The 19123-nt window shown below is 37.9% G+C and overlaps 1 protein-coding gene across 1 annotated transcript in view; it reads left to right on the forward strand.

Moving 5' to 3' along the window:
* Positions 1-19123, forward strand: part of LOC124154631 (semaphorin-2A-like) — a 689552-nt gene that overhangs the window by 585549 nt on the left and 84880 nt on the right. The window contains exon 4 of the mRNA XM_046528475.1: positions 2542-2604. Coding sequence (XP_046384431.1) covers positions 2542-2604 — 63 coding nt within the window. The remainder of the gene's footprint in view (positions 1-2541; positions 2605-19123) is intronic.

Here is a 19123-nt window from a genome sequence, read left to right on the forward strand (position 1 = left end):
GCCTATTTTCAATGTCATGCCAACAGTTATACATCTCCGAATACTGATGTTTCTGTTGCAGGTATCTGCCTACAATTTGACGTGGCGTCAAATGATCAAGAATCGGATAGTAATACTCGTGCTGGAAATTGAAAAACTATTCCTGACTTCTATGCTATTGTATTTGTTTGTTTACCTGCGCAAGGTTGAGTTTAAATGAGTAATGACTTCATGAGGTATTAAAGGTTCTGATTACCATTAACTTTATGCCTTATTATGTATCTGTTGGAAAAACACCCTAGGTTTATATTACCTATCGCTTTTTTTAGGATCTTTTGGCAATACGTTGCATTTTATTTATTCTTTTTCTATATTTGATTTAAATCTTATGCATCTTTTACAACGTGATATTGATATGACAACTGTTTTAAGGCTTTTTTTCGCTTCTTAATGTTCTCAAAGCTTGTGTTAATTGTCTACTCAATATATCAATGGGAAAATTGTATATTTTCTCTGACTGCGAGGATATTCTTCACCATTGGGCACGGACAGTGTTTTGAAGAAAATTACCGTAGAAGTTTTTAAATGGAATCCAGTCAAGTATGAAAGAGAATAGTTGACGGGGAAAGATGAGATAGATATCATTTGCTTGGTCCTGCAAGGGACAGAGTGGAAGGGCGGGGTAGGTTAAGCATGGACCTGAATGACGCCGGCGATGCTAAAGAGATGCAAGTTTTGAAATTGCAGGGGGAAATATAATTGAAGCCAGGGGCTGAAGGGGGTTGGAAAAGAGAAGATGGGAATCGGCGTGTTTAGGACGAAGGGAATTGGTTGTGGGGTAGGTGAGGGGGGGATAGTCCTTAATTTGCTTGGAGGGGGGATTGTGAGGATAGAATGGGGGATGGAAGGACTGAATGCGATGGGATGGGGCGAAAGGGGTAAGGGAAGTGGCTGCGTCGGTTTTGAAGCGTTTTTTACCGAGTAATTATTCGTTATTGGCCCTGGAGAGGGGAAGTGAAGACGGCTCCGTGAATAGGGGTTGTCGCTCGCGTTTAATGGCCTTGATGATGTTCCCTGGGAAGGGTCGAGAGGGTTAGTCTTTTACATCTTCGAAAAATGGAATATTGCACGACTTCGAATCAGATCTTTTCTTCATCAAGTGCCTTCTGTTCCTTCCGTCGACCTTTCTCACGTCGTAAATTCCTCGACATTTAAATGGAATCGTCTCTGACTCAGAAGACGATGAAGTAAATGCTGATATCTAATCTCCCCTCTTATACCACTCCTATTTCATCATCATTGTCGTGTCATTCAAGTATGCTTCTTATTGAAGTTATGTCATCTATAATATGGCACATAGAATTTTCACTTTTTTATTGCTCTAAATGTTTTAATTACCGGAGATTTCATGCTGTAATTAGTGGAGCTTTAATAGGAAAAGAACAAAAAATAAATATTTTCGGGTTTGAAGGAAGAAAAGGCAGTGAACCCTATCTTTCAACTGAACAGTTATCTTCACAATCTAAGGGCTAACATAAGATGTCCTACCAGAACTGTTACCATTCTCATTCGAATAGTTAAGATTTAAATGATGACTATATCGATATGTACGAAACAAAGTGTGCCTCGTTGGTCGGAAATTATTCGTTCGACCAAAACGTTTAATTTTGTTTAGCTCTAAGTCATAGTTTTAGCTGCCGGAAATATTGTATGTTTGTGCATACGTTACATACGTTTGTACTTATTTCAAAAGCTTTGAGAATGATCGTATGGGTTTTTTTTATATCAAAGTTATATGGTCCGGAACCGAATTTTTCCTTTAAACCTATCCGGTAATCGGCTAACTTTGCTTCCGTATTGCTTTATGGAGAGTTATTTGAGATGATAAACGTGCGATAGAAGAGAGGATGCTTGAACAGGGGAACGATTATTGCGAACTTCCTGGGATATCTGTGAGAGGGCAATTGTAATGGTCATTTCCATGAGCTGAAGCGTTAAAAATGTTTTCTCACCCTATTTCCGTTTTAAGTATGTTCCTCTATGTTGAATAAGAATAAATGCTTTTACACTTGATTTTTATTGACCGCAAAATTATCATTAAGGTCCGAGTTCACCGCAGAAGATACATTAACGTAGGTACCCATTATGGTCGTTGGCTAGTTATGTTCTCTGTTCCACTAAAAGTATCCATTAAGTGGGAACTCCATTGGGTGGTTATTTTTTTATCCCTGGATATTTTAATTATCCCTGTACTATCTTCATAAATCCAGTAAATAAATACTTGGTCAATATAAACTAATTGGATAATCAAATGCATGTGCTTGTAATATAGCTTAAGTATATAGGGAAAACATATTACCAGGGTTTATAAATTACTACTGTGAAATATTTCGCCACAACAGCTAAAATGGTATACTTTGTTAGTATCAAAAAATACTGCTTGTCCTCTTAGGATATACGTCGTAACTTAGGATTTCAGGCTGTTTGGAAGCCATTTTCATAATTTATCAACGAATGAAGAACCATTTCTGAGTAATGACTAAAATTATTTTTTTATTGCAGAGGGATTCCCTGAATTTGGAGCCGAGCAACGTGGCGAATTGTGTCTCCAAAGGAAAATCTGAGGTGAGTGCAATTTTTTTTTCTCTTCATTTAACTGGTAATGGTATGAAGTTTATGTTCACTTTATTTTCGGTAATAATTCATTTAAAGAAAGCGTTGGTGTATCTATAATCTCTTGTAGTAGTACATTCATATGCTATGTAATTTTAGTGCACCAATTTAACATTTCTGTATTAATGTGTAGGGTGAATATAGAGGAGCATTTAGCGTGCTCAAAATCAAATACAACTCTTTTTGCTTTAGAAAAAAAATATTTTAATTGGATCTGTGATTCCAAATTAAAGAATATTAAGTCAGGACTAAAGAAATCTAAGGAATGCCAATACTTTTTTGCCTCTGATACGAGGCGTTTTTAGATCTTTTGGAGATATTTTCTGAATTTCTGCGTTTTTAGTATTCTATTCCTGGATAATGAAAGTCATCATCCGAAAATATTAAAAAGATAATCATTTTTTGCCTGACCTGAAGAAGTTCTGTGACTACTTAGATATATTTTGTGATGGATGAATTATAGCAGGAAATCAAATGCCTTGTCTGTTACCCGTGCACATATCCTGGAAGTCAACCCCTCATTTCATTTACTCCTGTATAATCTTGGCGATGAGAAAGAACTATAACTCCGCAAAATCTCTCTGCTAATGAATATGACAGACCATTTTTACCAATATTTTCCAACGTTCTTCCAATCCTCTGGGTGGCTGCGGTTAAGGGCAGAGATATGGTGAGACGGCTTAGGGAGCGGAATTTTGACTCAACTTGGTCTGTGCGTGAAATTGCGGGTCCGGCAACGTTTTCCGAAATTATTTTTTCGTCATCCCCGGAATGAACCTCGGTCCGCTTCCATTTCCTCCAATCGCCATTTGAACCAGCGACTCCGAAAGGAAACTCCAATTTTTGGCGCCGTGTGCGAGCGAATTTCGACTCTATTTTCCGCCGCCACTTTCATCTCTTGGAATATGCTCCCGTCGCTTGGACGTGTTGGCTAGCAAGGTGGCAATCTTTCTTCATTTGTCATCACCTCCTACCTTACCTTATTATCCTTTATTTCTTCTTTCTGTGAGCATCCTTCCCGCAAGATAAAGGAAATTTAAAGACGAAAACACGTTATTTTTTCCTAAGTCCACATCGGAGACATATGTTTAGGTTTTAAAAATTCCAATCTTACGTACTTTCTTCATATTTTATTCAATTTTCATACTGATAAAACACAAAAACTGCTGCCGAGGTGCAGTCTACCTGCAATCTGAAATACACTGCAGTCTATAGCAGTCTGCAATTAAAATAAGTAGGGAATTGCTTATCTGTAAAACTGCAATGTTATCCATGTGGATCAGTTTCATAGGAAAGTCGTTTTAGTCGGAAATAATTTTTTATGTGGCTGGGTAAAATAATTCCTCACTGAAATCACCTAACTGTACCTTACATTGCCTAAAAATATTTATTTGAACCCATGATTTGGAATTTTCATTCAATATATGATAATGACGGTAAATCTAAAACTAAGTAGGTAATTCCCATGCCAAAATGGTTTGCTGCACTATTTATAGTAGCAAACTATCTGTATTTTTCACACAGCCCATTATAAGCCTCGAGAGAAAATCTTTGAATAAGAAAATGCATTCATTGATTTACACATTTTTTATTCTACAACGACATTGTCAGTGCAGTTATGATAGAGACCCTTTATAATGTTTTAGCGTTAACAATTAATCACTAGTCAAAGTAATCACTTTTAAGTATTTTAAATAACTTATTGACATCGCCTTTAAAATATTTAGGTAACGCCGTGGAAGTTATTTGTGGGATTATTGATTTGTTGTGTGTGTCAATAAGTACTAGCGGAAAAATCTATCTACCCCTTACCTTATAGTCTCCGGGTGGTCCTCTAATAAGAATTACTTGCAGGTTTCGATGGTGGTTACCCGTGTTGCCTTTAAAATTACCAAGTTGAGTTCTCTTAGGGTCATATACCAACATCGACGGGTTCTACGTGCTCATCACGTCGAGACTTCTGTACCCTTATTCCTTCCCTGCGTTCAAGCGTCAATGTTCTCGAACTCCTCCGGTGGTGTAGGGTGGAAAAGTTCAAAGTCTGCCATGCCCTCTTTCTGTAGCGTGACCTCGCGTTGTCGAAAGACCTCTGATTCATACCTATTGCAAAAAAATATCGTAGTTCTGCTGTTCTGTGTCTGCCAATGTTGTTTCCTTTTAAACCTAAAGCCGCGAAATAGCGAGTCTTAGAAAAAACCTCCCTCCGACAGTGCGAATTACTTCCGTTCTTTCCTTTTTCTCGTCCATTCTTCTGACTTATTCTCTTTTCCCCAACCGATCGCTTACCAGATTGCAGCTGTATTGTTGGCCACCGATGGAGTAACGTCCCCACAGCGACCAATAATCACAGCCTCCTACCACTCCTCGCCTTCCTTTCCGTTCAATCTCGCTGGTTTTATTTCCATCCTCCTTCCTGTCTTCTTGCGCAACTACTTCGAATTCCTTTTCATTTTCACCTTCGTACGTGCCGCTAACTTGGGACTGAGATTGAATCACACATGGGATATTAGGCTGTAAAAATGGTGGTGGTGGAGAAGATAACGAGTTTCAAGCTCAGTAACTCATTTAAAATCCTCTCAATTTGGTATCATTCACTCTCCAAATATCGGGTACTAATTTACATTGTCCTTCTTATGTTTCCTAGTAATTTAAAGCGGGTAACTCAAAAAATAGTTGGCAAAAATGCTATCAATACCTTTATTTATATTTTTTGATATTTTAGGCCCTGAATTTCATCTAATTTCAGTAGGTGTGTTTATACGATTTCCGATTGAGGTAATATTTTTTAGATATTTCCATCCTTCGAGCACGGCCTTTAAGTATAAGCAAGTATCATTTTTATTTTAATAATATTTTATTGTGGAATTACTTCGTGAAAACTCAGTCCTACCCTCCTACTATCCCAAGCGCTTTCCTTAAAAGGGTCTCTTCATAAACTTCGATTCTTCCCCAGTCCTCTTCTTTTCGTATGGCGCGCTAACTTCCTCCATTCCCAAACCCGACCTCTCACCCTTTCCGCCCCATCGTCTGCAAATGGCCAGCTTCACGCTTTCCCTCCATTCTTTCCCCCTCGAGTGCCATTCCCGTGGCAACTGCTGCAACACTGGCATTTGGCTTTGCTCCTTTCGTTTATGGACAACCATTTTCGGCCCCCCTGGGGTCACATTATTAGCTTAATTTATTGTATCTGCTCCCAAATAAGCGAAACGTTTTTGAGAATTTCTCCAGCCAATCGCTTTAGCGAGGTCGCTTAATTCCCTCCGAATCCAGCTCTTTTTGGGCCCAGTGTGGCAGGAAAACACCTTAGGAATTAATGTGCTGCGGGAATATTATCAAAGACAATTTTCAAAGACATTAAATGATTGTGTTGGCGCGAACTTTATCCTTAGTTATATGCCTGTTAATTTTAGGAAACAAATGCTTGGAAATAATTTCTCTAGTGATTTGGAAGTGTTTTTGGGAGGAAATTATCTGAATTGGAATCATAATGTATATAAAAACCGTCCCTACATCCGTCTGCGGAAATGATAATGATTACAATCCTTACGGACATTTCATTTTGCAGGAGGTCTTCTGTCATCTGATAAAAATTAATTTATATCTCTAAACCATACCATCAGAATTGCTCAATTTTAAGGGCAAAATAAAATTTTTCCTTGTATGAACAATGTCTATGTTGATTATATTTTTTTCTTCTTATCAAGGTCTCAGAAATTGCCCGCTAGGCTCTATTCAGTCTGAACAAGATGATGAATTTCCACTCAGAGAATCGCTTCACTTGGTCATTGAAAACAAATGAGCAGAATGATCGAGGGAAAATATATTTCTATTTTTAGCGCAGTGAGATAGACACTTGTATAAATATAATAAGTTGAGTGATCCATACCTACCACATCCCCCGTTATACCTCTCGATACTCCCCGATATACAACGGTACATACCGGGATACCTCAACCCTAAAAAATACGTTACACGATCGAAACTATCGTCTCTGAGAAATATCAATATATCAACGTATTGCGCGATAGATTGCTAATGTATTAGTACCATGACATATGCTACCTTATTCTCGAAAACATCCTTGCTTGCCATTCCCTCGTCCAAATGTCCCTTCGTTCAAGGGTGAACGTCTCCACCACGTAATACACCCATCTTGTTCCACATTCACGCCCCTCTTCCACTATTAGTAGTTGAGGAAAGAATGTCCCCAATCGCTCTTGACGTCTGAGCCATGAATCTCACTTGACCTAGGAAATCATACTAGATACGTTTGGATTTTGCGTGCAGTTGCTCTCGATATATACACCTAGGAACAAGGTAATGCGAAGTCTAAAAGTAAATCGCCGCTGTGACGACAGATAGATTTTGATCGCGTCTTGAATGCATAATTGAACAGTTTTATTGCCAACAATTCCTTTGCATGATTGGATTCAAATTGCCTCAGATATAATTTTGCGTTATGATTGTATGCTTACGAACGTTTAAATTTGTAATAGTTCGCATTTATTAGATATAGGTAAATCCTAGGTTCATGAATCCGAGGGAACCATTTATAATTTCCAGGGAAGACATCTGCTTATCCTTTCATATCGTGGTCGCATATATGCCCTGGTGGTGGCGTAGAAAGCTTTGGAAATTACTACTGGTCGTAGATGAAATTTAGTCAGCTTTATCCTTTCAAAACCGTAGTGCAAAGATTATTCGGATGTTGCATTGTAATAGTTGCTGAAAGCATCTCTCATCTTGGAAAATACATTTTCCTAGTTCGCGAACACAAAGGTGAATAATAAGTTAGTGCCTATTCTACTGAAATCGCATATTGCTTCCCGGCTTAACCATTGCTCTAGTGATAAGGCCATTATTTTGTCGCAGAACGTGGAAAACGATGCAATAGCAAATGTGCTGCGCCTTCTAATAAGGATTATTTAGTGAATGTAAAAAGAGGATAGTTCTTGTAGCGGTAACGATGCCGTCAAAAATCCAATGGGTCACCTATCTGAGAGATAGAGGAGGAAAAAGAGAGAGACAATGTCATTGGTTCCCCCTCTTCTTCGATATTTCCTTTTATATTTTGTCCTCTTCTTCAGAGAACCTTTTTCCTGCCATCCTCTTTCGCTCGCTCTGAGTCTTTCTCCGATTGAATATTAGATTCTGTTCCGATGGTAATCCGTTTTGTAGACATCTTCCAAAGAGTCGATAGTCCGTCTTTCGTCTTGATACGGATGGGTTTGGGCAAAGGTGGACGTACCAGCTGCTTTGGAAACATTTCTCGCACGAGTTATTTGGCTAGGTACCCTTCTGAATCATTTTATGCGGTGAATAATACAAATATTTGAAATATTTGCCGCTTAGAGCACGTTTTGAAACGCTTATCTTCTTATTATTTGTGGCTAGTTGAACAATTATTATTTTTTTCAGTGTTTCGTGCATCCTCATGGATGGTGGTTTAAATTCTCTTTCATCCGGGTATTTATATGGAGTATGGTTCTTAACCATGAATGATCAGTAAATTATAAATTACACCTTTCATTTTTTAAAGATTAGTTAAGAGAACTATTCGAATTAATGTAACGTGTCATACTTGCACATTTTGTGTGCACAATATATTTTCACGGCTCATAACGATTGAGGAAATAAATTAACATAATATTGAGGAAATATATACAATCAATGTTTGAAAAATTTTAGAATGGGAAACACATCGTAAAGAAACTCAGGTTTAACGGTCTGCCCTCTAATTCGTTAGCGCTCTGTTTGTGGCACTGGTATATTTTTTGACCAGGGAACCCCAATGAATCAGCCAGAATTGAAGTAATTACAGCTACTGAAAGTGCTAGAGAGCAACTGAAGTGGCTACACCCTAATTGTTATGTGCTGCAAGTGTTTCGTGCCTTTGCTGACCCGGGCGCACTGATATCGTATCACTCGCTGATATCACTATACCCAATGTGACTCCATTCCCTTTACTTCAGTTTCTTTTGAGATTTTGGTTTCACCTCAGCCCTCATGCATAAGAGATTCAGCCATCGTATTCCAAGGGTTGATACTGCTGGCTTTCCGACCCCACCAGGAAAGGAGGACCGAACATATCGGAGTGAGCTTAGGGTCTCTCATTCTTGAGGCAAGGAAAGAGAGAGGGAGGGAGGCCTGAGGTGAGGTGGAGGAGTAGATAAGAAGGCAAGGGGTGGGTCAGCGGAGAAGAGATAAGGAAGCGAGAAAATGGAAGGAGGAAATGGTGATGGTGAGAAAGGCGACGGAGCAAAGGGGTGGCAATTTAGCCTCTCTTCGCGTGGTTAAATGGAGTCAAGTTTTGCCTGATACTGCCTACTAGGGAGAAGCTGGGCACTGCCCAGTGAGCAGTGACCCTAGAACATAAAGGGAGCCGGCTTAACGGAGAGATTACTTCATTCTAATCTCTCTAATTCTGCTGTTTTGAGGAGTGCGTGTGAAATCGAACGCTTTCCTTCATCTCCATGACTTGCTCACCCCAGATTCATACTCCTCCGAAAACGGTGAGAAGATGAATGGGATTTAACTCTGATACTTGTTTTGGAAGTAAAAAAAACCTTTGATAAAAATATACCTACTGTTGGCCAATCGAGGGAGGACACAGAGAATGCCTTCGGTAAGAAAAAAGCATTGCCTTGTCGAGGGTTTGGCTGTTAAATTAAATTACTGTAAGATTCAGTGATATAGGTGTTTAAAAAGCATGAAATTTTTATAGTAGCCCATTTTAATTCACTAGGTAACTTTCATTGCGTGAGCGATTAGGATTATTTTAACTTATCGTTTTCCACAACATGCGCTGAGCTGTAAACGTCTAATCGCGCTGAAACCTAAGAAAAGTTTATCCATGAATAGCATTATTTTCCTAACGTCGGAAGCATAATTTTTACTATTGTGTGATATAAATGCGTTGAAATTTTTATGCGAAAAAAGTCGCATTTATAGCCGTAAATTTATTCGTATTTCTACTTTATGGTATCTGTGGTCTACAAAAAAACCTACTGGTTTCTTAAGTTTGGCCACTGCTCCTCTCGGGGCTGGCAGGAAAAAGAGCCGCTGTTGAATGGACCGTGAGTTTATCTTTTTTTGGAATGGGACAGAACGCAGCGTGGCCACGGCATCGTCTTCATAACAAACGCACCTTCTTTCGTCATTGCCAGCTGGCGCCGGCGCCAAGGCCCTCTTTCCGCCTCCGGTCCTCCCTTTCACCGGAACCGCATTCACATCCAGGCGCCACCGCATTCTTCCGGCGAAAAACCGTCTTATCCCTCTTCTCATTTTCCATCCTCTCTCACACTTTCATCCATGCATAATGCCCCTTCGCTCTTTGCTGTTGAGGAAACCATTTTGTGGAACGATGACAATTGATATTTCTCCCTCTCCCCGTTATGCATCGTATTTTGGCAAGGAATAGTTCCTAGCTGGCAAAGTGAACCAAGGAAATGTATTTGAAGGCATGCGATGATAAGATAAGATACTTCGAGGAGTGAAAAAATTTGCAAGGTTTTGTCATGTTCTCTGCCAAAAAGTAAATGACTGCGTCTTCGTGTATTTATTTTCCATATTTGTGGATGATTTACATTTTATGGTATCTTTAGATGTTGAGGTCTAAATTTGGTCTCCCATCCGCAGACTAAATCACGTCAATTTTGTTGTATTGTTCATATAATGTGTGGTATTATTGATCTTAGGATATTTAGTTTTCTTTAAATGAATTTAGTCATAGATGAGGATCAGTTTCATGAACTTCGCCTCTAAAAAATTGGCCTTATGATAAATTGTTATCATGCATGAACAATAAGAGAATATAATCATTCGCTGAGTAGATGATGTTATCTGATCCGATGAATGACATTTAAACGATGCGAATTTTTCGGGATCATAAGGTATCAAATGCGAATAATGTTACGTACAAATAATTTTATTCACGATAACTCTTGGAGCTTCAGGAGACAGCTGCAAAAATATGGAAAGATTTCAGGGGTGTCACACAGAATCCTTTGAAAAATTTATAATTTTTAGGAATCTCTGCATGTAGATTACTTATTTAGAATAAGTGTACTTAGTGATTTTAGTAATAAGCTGTGTTTATAGTGGCCATTAGAATATACTTATCGTTTTATGAGCATATATGTTAAGCACCGACATCTTTAAAAAAGCAATATTTGTCTACCAAGACCTGCATATGAAGCGCTGATTCGTGGTTTAATTTGGCAGAAAAGGAAGCCCACCCGTTTTCAGTTTGTGTCTTTTCAGCCGAAAAATATTATCTTGGATTTCTTACAAAATTTATTGTATACTCAGAATTATACAAAATAGAATGGTCTTTTTTCCTCATCAAAACTTGATATTCCTTTATTTCATACGTTGATTGTTATAATTCATATTTTTCGCGAAACATTAATCCTCTTCCGTCCTAGCGCGGCAATACCCGATTACTCTACGACTCCCTCTTTTCTGTTTACTTATTCCTCATCGCCAGCGTAAGGAGTTGCGCATTGTTACCAGTCGCATTTCTTCCATACATTTATTCTTTTCTTTATTACTTTGTTCCACTTTCCTCCTAGTGGTGGATCTTTTTACCCTGGGACTTCCTCTCCTCATCCTCCTTCTTTATGATTTTGTGTCCTTTATAAGATCATAATCCCTCGCCCTCGTTTCCTGTCCTTTGAGTAAAATTCTTGCTATTCCCATCAAAGTCTCCTCCGGTCCATGTGATCTTTTCTCCTCAGGCACCAGTTCTCCTGGCTGTGCTATAGAATGGTTTTTCTTTGAAGATCCATCTTTTGTTGCCACATTTTTTGCATGAGTAAATTCACAAAATGCTCCATTTAACCAACTAAGTGCACATCCTTAACTGTGTGTTAGTCTCTAGAATTTTCCTTGTTCCTGGTTTGTAAAATTTTAAGCCTTATGTGTTCCCTATATCAATGGCAATCAATGTTTCCACTCTAAATACCAGTGGTGTTATTCTGGATAATATGCTTTAATTATTGTGTCTCAGGTTACCATTCGATCAATTTATATCATCCACTTTACACGATCCAGAAATGATAGTTTCATCTATACGTTAATCCTCTCGTGCTGTAGAGCCTTTGTCAGTGTGTTACGAACAAACAAGCTCAGATCCGTGTTCACAATAGAAATAAATTATTAATTATAAGAAATGAATGCCACGGATGATATCCTATTATAGCTATCATCATATCGAGAGGTATACATGTTTAAATATTTTGATATGCTGAAAATAGTGGAAATGTACCATTTGATTCTCAAGAATTTGAATTAGTAAACTTTTTGCTTCTACTTAACTTGTATTGATGTGAAACAAATTCAGATTTTTATTCTGAAGAAGCGCTTGTAACACACTTCTCAGGGTAGTAAAAAGACAGCAAAACGGGCCGTATTTTTCTTTATTTTGGCTTGCTCGTGCATCGCTGATGCATTGTAAGTAAGATTGAGACATCAGCATTGATTTTATTTCATCAAAATCGTATTTCGGTCCATGGAAAGTATATCTTCACGCTTAGCGTTTTGGGTGTAAGCTGAGAGACGAAATGTAAGGTGAGCCGAGGTGTCATACTCAATTACTTGTCATAATTGATCGCTTTCATAATTCTGATAACTTCCACATTTTTCCTTTTTCCCTTCACATTTTTGTGGTCCTACCATCCCTCCAAGAGAAAAAGGCCTCACAAGACTCATTCCTTTTCCTTACCCGTTTCCCACCGCTTTTTCACCTTCCCCGTGCCAACTATGGCCGTAATAAATAGCCGGGGCAATTTTTAAATCCGCCTTTTCCCCGCCAAACCTCACCTCCGGCAGGAACACTCTTCAACCCTTTCCCTCCCACACCTAAGTAACCTCCCTCTTTCCTGCTCTTTCACGTCCAACGGCTCACGTCTCCTCGCCATAGCTCATCATAAAAAAGTTTTCATTCCCTCACCATCCAAATTCCCCCTGTGTACCTTTCTCCTCAATCTCGCTGCTCTCACATCCAACACATAGTCGTTTCTACTCTGTGCCCGCTGTGCTTGGAGCAGAGTGCTGACTCCAGGTAACAAAAGCGCCATTGTATCCCTCGTACATTTCTGTTGCCAGCGAGGAATAGTTAAAGGTGTTTCACAAAGAAATATAAAAATATTGTTCACTAATATCATGAGCCTACGCATGAAATGGTGACTGTGTTCCTGAGAGTTTTTTTACCGTAGTAAAATCATCGAATGATCACGTAGCGAATGATATAAATAAATACTGTATACTCGTTATTATATATCGACGGTAAGGATGCATCATTTTGAATGCACTATGTCATCCTCGTCACAATGAAAGTAGAATTTAAATCTTCCGAGGCATTGTCCACTGGTCACTAACCACTTAATGATATTGCCCACCAGAATCTGAGCTTGCTAGGTTATTCATTGAGATGGTGAAGGTGGAATAGCAAAAATGATACATAATATCTACAGTAGCTATAGCTAGGATGATATTAATGGAAAGTATCAAACTTTTATTGCGGGTAAATGAAAGAGTAGATACATTCTAAAGGCGGGTACTTCAGTGTTGGTTTAGAAACTAACTGAGTGGTAGAAAAAGGAAAAAAATAATGATTTTTGTAGGTTCATAATGATTTTGTTACATAAGCCAAGGTTATCAGTGTTAAAATATGCTTCTTATGTTGACGTAGTTGACAGTTTTTACGGGCCCATTTTGCGGAAGAAAATCCGGCGCATTATAATGTTTTTGTTTCGGTCTTTTCCATTAGCATCAGTTTTATATTTCATGACTATTTCATTGATATTTTGACATTAATTTATAATTATCTTCTCTGTTGAACATTTCATTTAAAATATAATGGTTATTGTTAAGTGATTTTATATTGAAACGTTCATTAATACGATGTAGATCAGGTCATATTTATGCGTCGCCGTCGGCCTTCCGTGGTTTTGAAAATTGGCTAGGAACTAGATAGATGCCAGGATCAAGAGAAATACTTTGGTGTGGAGAATCAGTATCTTATCCACCCTCTCTCCTCTCACTCACCACTCAACTTTTACCCCAGTTCCCGCCAAAATGGTCTTCACTTCAAATTCCCTTGAAGGCGCCCTCTCCTCGGCCCAAGGCCTATAACACCAGAATCTATTTTGAAAAGAGATTGAGTGTCTGGGCCACGGAGGGGAACGCTGGTTGAAACCCTCTTTCAAAGCCTCGCTCCCTCATATTCCTCCTTCCCTCTCGTCTAGCTCGGGAAGAAGCGTATATATTCTTCTCTGTGTCCCATCACCTGTAAACTGCACTTCCTTCCCCTTGGTCACAACCCTTCATTTCCCGTACCCTCTCATCAGAGTTTCAGATCTCACAATGAGTGCTGCAATGCCAAACCGATATTTTGAAAATTATCTTCAAATATCATGCTTCACATATTTTTCCAATCATCCCTAACCCTCTCAAGGAACTATTTTACTTCATATTACCGAATGTGTGCATCGGTCCATCTAGCTACGCAAAATGCTGCTTGATGAATGAATGAATTTGAATCAATATACCTCCTCGAAGTATGAAATAATTACTAAATTCAAATTATTTTAACAATATTTCATAACCCGTCATGTATTGATTCATACTTAATCTAGTTAATTTTTGTAGAGATTTTTATAACTAGTATAAACTATTTTTAGGTGTACTGCCTTGTGGAAGTATCTCAATTTAAAAAAATGCATTCACAGTTTTTAAAATTTAAATTGAAATTCCAATCTCCTCAATGTATTCAATAACATGTGCAAAGAAAGACATTTGAAAATTTTATTTCAACGAGTTTTAGGAGAAAACCCATATTTAAAGATAATAACAGTTTTTTAAGAGTATTGGGCAATGATCAGTCGATGAAGATTTGCAAATGATTTTCTCTCATTGTGAAAAAATATGATTAACTCCTCTATGCCCACAATTCAAAAATTTTATATGTCGAAATCATTTGTCGAAATCATTGAAAATTTTTCATGGTTTTCTATTTTTATTACATTATTTTAGGTAATATAGTTGTTAATTTTGATTTGGTAGTCAGTTACGTTTAAATTAGTACAGTATTCTAGAAACCAAGAAAAATGTAGTGTTTCTGCGGTTTGGTCAAAATTGAATGACGGGATATTGGATGGTCAGTCGAACTTTCCCATAATATGCTTTAATTTTTTCTCAGCGAAAACAGCACGAAAAGATGCGACTCTCTTTTTTAGACAAACTTCTTTCAAGAAGGTATAACTTTCCCTCATTTGATAATCAGTGTAACGTTTGAATACTTGCGAATGTGCGGTATGTGGTGCAAAGAAAATTGTGTTGTGAGAAGTGGGGTGATTGAATCAATAGTCACTTTTCTAGTAAACTATTAGTTAGGACTTGGCGTAAAAATTATATTTTCTGGTAACCTGCTGTTCAGGATCGGATGGAACTGGGGTCTGGCCTGAGGTATCGTTCCACTATCTTCTCCCTCTTCCTTTCCCAACCCTTCTTCCGCTATCCCAGCATTCCCTCCTCACTATTTAAACCGCGATGTTCATATCTTCACGCCATTTAATCCTTGCCCTTCTCATCTGTTCCCACTCTTCTCTCACTTTTTCCCTTTGTACCTTCCATCTTCTTCTTCTTCATCCCCACCAATTTTCTTCTCTCCCCGTATATCATCCCCTTTTGCCATTTATCCGAAAGGGGAGCTCTCGGCCGATGCCGCATGCCTAATGCGGTCCTGTTATTCAAATTTTTTCCGTCTAGTGAAGTTCTCTGTACTTTTTGTACTCTTTCAAGGCACGGCTACTAAAATAAACTATCTTACAGCTGAATTTTTTATACCTTACAATGGAAAAATTGTCTTGGTTGCAGTAAAAATTAGGTATACTTTTCATAGGAGTATTATAATTTATTTCCCGCACACCGGGATTCAGTGCCTTTCATGAAACTCGAGCAGAAACGTCACTAATGTGTGCATCTCTTTCAGTCGTTTGTTCTTATCAAGGATAACTTTTGGAATATTATCTTTTTTTTCGGAGAATTTTGGAGCGCTTCTTCAGGAATGAGAAAAATTGTGTGTAGAACAAGTCATGTTTTTGTCATATTGTGACTCCATTATTTCTCAGATATATACTTACGTAAGAGATTTTAAGCATTTGGTACCAACCGGAAGTATTGCAGAAATTTATTGTTGCGCCAATGAATGGAATTTAAATAAAAACAGGTAAAATAAAATTAAATCGATTTTTATTATTGCAATATTGTGTCTTAAATTTTAATTTTCCTCTTCCGAATGAGCATCGCTATTCTATGATTTTTTAAATTTTCAATAAAATTTGCGTTCTTTCTATGGTTTATTACGTAACATGGTAACACTATTCTTCTTTTATATCTTTCTGATTAGCTGCAGCCCTTTCGCTACCTAATCTTTGCACATAGCAATAACAGCGCAAAATTCTGCTCAGCATTTTCCTAGCATTCGAATTATCTCGGCGAGATACACAATGCATTAAAATGTAAATTCGAAACTTTTCGGCACATCTACTGTGTACACTATATTCATTTTCATCACTTTCTGTTTGCCTTTCCCTTCCTCCTCAATTTCCATTCATCATTATCACTACTCCCGTATTTCTCCTTTCATTCCCTCTCATTTTCATTCCTTCGCATCCATTACTCTTCTGGATCCTTCTCTTCCATCCCAATCTTCGCCCTTCGTTGCCACTTCGTCATTGAGAGCCTTTTCCGTCCAAAGGCCTTCTCATGGCCAGCCAGATTGCTCGCTCGGAGGAAGTTTATTCTTCGGGGCCTGCCCTCCTTCAAGTTGAGGATGAGGAAGGATGTCCCGCATTAGCCCCGGACGATCCTTTCAGACGCTCTGCCCCTTGCTCTCTCCCTTTCAGTCTCTTCGCAGATCCTTCTCTTCCCAGATGCTTCTCTTCCCAGACCCTTTCCGTCCTCTGTGCTGCGCGTCTCCTCAACAGACTCATTGAGTGCCACTCCTCCTCCTCCCTTTCGTCAAATTCTTAACCTTCCAAGCACTCCAAGACATTCCCAATTAGCCCCTTTCATTCGTCATACTGGACTTTGGTCTACTTATCCTTCATGCATACTTGTCATCTGAGGATGGGCTTCATTAAGAGAATAAATGAACGAAAACCATATATCCCAAATCTTATGTGGTTGAAGCTTCATCATTCAAATCATTTGCTGTTAAAAACTGATGCAGATGATTGGATCTTCGTCCTTTGGAGAACGGCATTATGAACGAAGGGTAATTGAACTTTACAAAATGTCTTCCAATACATGAAGAGCATTCTGTTCAAGATAATTCACTCACCGTAGTTCCTTCTATTCAGTCTTGCTGCATAGAAAGGAAACATGTTAACTAGGATAAGTTATTAAAACATGGAGTGTATTTTTGCCAATTTTAAGTACTTTCTTATTCATTCATAACTTCTCTATTCCGCATTCCTGTGAAACCCCAATTCCTACCCTACCTACCCTATTATCCTAAAGTCCCCTAATTGGGTTCCGTTTAAATGTGCATGCTTTTTCCTCCGCAGCTTTTTTTATTCCTTTCAATATTTCACTAATTTCAATTGCGTTCAGGTTTCTATTCCTCGATTCCTGAATTAGAAAGGAATACACTAACCGCTGACTACTTTTATCTCCTCCGATATCCTGTTGGTACATTCCTTATTATTTTTTTCCTTTATCAGATGCGCGTATGGTCTTCCCCTGACCACCGGAAAACGAATCGGACACATTTGGAGTGGCGATAACCCGGAACCACAAAATGATACCTGTTAATTTATACTTCAGGTCACTCTCTCTGTTCTCTCCACGAATTACTCTCCCTCGAGTACACAGCCGTCCACTTAGGTACTTCTAAGTCTCCTCTTGCTCTCTCCTCTCTCTGGTGCACAACCGTCTAATTAAGGTGAATCCACCGTAAGGTGAATTAATGCTCACCAGGGCTCTGCAAATCTTCTTTCACGGGTAAATTTCAGCGTTATTTTTTAAGCAATTACTTACGATTCTCCTCTCATGCTGAAGGCTTTGTTAGAGAGTTAAGTACAGTTATCTAAATGTTGAGGTTTCGGAGGACGGTCCAATAGCGGTTTTTATATTAAAATTAAGGGACTCCCCGGCATTTTTAGTTGTGTGCCTAGCGAGACGAGCTTTAAACTTGATAATGTTTTGCGAACTTACACATAAACTTGCTATAACTTTAACTGCTTCGCTATAATATTGTGCTATAGATTTCAGTAGTAGTGTAATAATGAAAATGTTTACTTCTAAAGTATTCATATGTTCGGCTAAGAGTATCATTGAATGTACTCAAACGAAAAAAATATATTTTCATTATTTTAGCTTTCTTATCGGGTCTTAATCGTAAATTCGGGAGATATTAGTTTTGACTGTTATGGTTTACTGTGTTTTTATGTGACATGTAAGAGTCTTTTTTAATGAAAACTCGAATTGTGATCTGATGGAATATTTCTATAAATCTTGGAATAATTATTATTACATATATTCTTAATTATAATGAAAGAAATATCCTTTCCATTTTTGAATCATAGAATTCCATTTTATCTGGTAAATATTGTGCAAGTGAAATTATTAAAACGGGGTGAACAAATTATATAATCGTTATGATAATTCTATTAGTGGTTAAATATTTAGTCGTGAGTTATCAGCTGGCGTTATCGTTACTGGTATCCTCCAAGTATTAATACATGCTTGCATTGTGAAGCAAGCTATTTCGGGATTATGCATCAATATCAAAAGAATGATATTCGGATTTTTCACGTGTGTATAAATACTAAACATGTTCTAAAATTAATGCTGTTAAAGTTTTCTCAAACACACAGTTATATTTCCAAAGTGCAGAAAAACATAATAATTTAATATCTAAATTTGTTCGAGTTTTGAAGAATGTGGTTTTCTAGTTTCAAAAGTTGTATAGATTTTTGACATACCTTGTATGGGAATATCTGATTGCATTACCATTATAATATGTTGTTGTGATTATCATTTGGAATAATTAGCACCAGTAATCCAGAAAACGATGCTTCCAGTTGAAACCGCGCATAATTAGTAATTTTCATGGAACACACGATATGGAAGATTCGCGACTTTAATGGAGCAATTATTTGCGTGTAAATGAGGCCACATGCACGCATTTATAATTAAAATTTAACTATTCACCGAATTAATGCTAATTTTATTCTTTCACCATAAGCCCTTTGCCTTATTTAAATCCGCTGAATCTAATTGAATCCGAGCGCCGCATGGTGAAATTATCATGATTTACTTATTCTCTCATTTCTTCTCGCTTCATTCTAATTGTTTCCTACTATTTATTGCTGCTCATAATTTAAGCTCATAGTTGAAATTTTACTAGCACGGCTTTTCAAGCTTTTTATAGTACCTATAAGTTATGCAAGCAAGTTTGACC

This window comes from Ischnura elegans, chromosome 2 (genome assembly GCF_921293095.1).
Source record: "Ischnura elegans chromosome 2, ioIscEleg1.1, whole genome shotgun sequence".
NCBI lineage: Eukaryota > Metazoa > Arthropoda > Insecta > Odonata > Coenagrionidae > Ischnura > Ischnura elegans.